This window comes from Sphaeroforma arctica (assembly GCF_001186125.1).
Source record: "Sphaeroforma arctica JP610 unplaced genomic scaffold supercont1.11708, whole genome shotgun sequence".
Taxonomy (NCBI): Eukaryota; class Ichthyosporea; order Ichthyophonida; genus Sphaeroforma; species Sphaeroforma arctica.
This window is the reverse complement of record NW_014028850.1, coordinates 1-801: the sequence shown is the minus strand read 5'-3', so window position 1 is coordinate 801 and position 801 is coordinate 1. Positions and strand designations below refer to the sequence as shown.

Genomic DNA, 801 nt, shown 5'->3' with positions numbered 1-801 from the left:
GTGTGTGTGTGTGTGTGTGTGTGTGTGTGTGTGTGTGTGTGTGTGTGTGTGTGTGCGAGTGTGTGTACTTATATATCCCATGTGAGCGTACACATGCTTACCAGGTAGCTCGTTGTCATAGCCATCAATGTCGACATAGAGAGTATTCTCATCCTGTGCTTGGGCCTCCCTCATCGTAGCTTCCCTGATGTGCACCTCTCCTTCCGCGTCCGTCTGTGGAAATCAATTCATGTGTGAAGTAGTTGAGTACGAGTTGATGAACTGATCCTAACATGCAAATAGGTATAAATTCTGTACGCTTGCATCAGGTATGTCAATAAGCTCATGTTTGCATCACGCAGGTATATCCGAAGTATATTTTAGTAGGTCATAATTATTCTGTATATGTACACATTTGTGTATGACAAAAAAAAATTGGGTGTACATTCGCGTAGTGGTGGCCCCGCATTCGCTGTTTCGAGTCTGGACAAAAAAAATCAAGCGTCGGAGCGTATAGTCATCTCCCAAACTACATGAATGCGGAGAGCAAACAAGCCAAAAATTTTGGCCCAAAACCTTATCCCAAATCAAACATATCCACTCAATTTTACAGGACCATCAAATGAATTACATACCGTGATGCGAACCGGCGCTGAGCAGTGAGGAACAAACAATTTGGCTATTCTTTGCGTCAGCTCCTGGAATTCCGGCCGATCTTCGGGATCATATGTCCAACATTCCGACATGGCCTCATACGCTTCCTGTGTGGGATGGGGAAAAGGGGTACGACCCAAAGCGCAGATGAGCACCACACAGTCGTAC

General features: G+C 45.3%; 1 protein-coding gene across 1 annotated transcript; it reads right to left on the bottom strand.

Annotated features, from left to right (window-relative positions):
• Positions 1-101: 101 nt before the first annotated feature.
• Positions 102-740, bottom strand: SARC_17691 (hypothetical protein; the record flags this gene model as incomplete). The annotated part of the gene is made up of 2 exons (XM_014288218.1): positions 102-213; positions 615-740. Coding segments are annotated over 2 exons (238 nt in total), but the record flags the coding sequence as incomplete, so codon positions are not given.
• Positions 741-801: the final 61 nt, after the last annotated feature.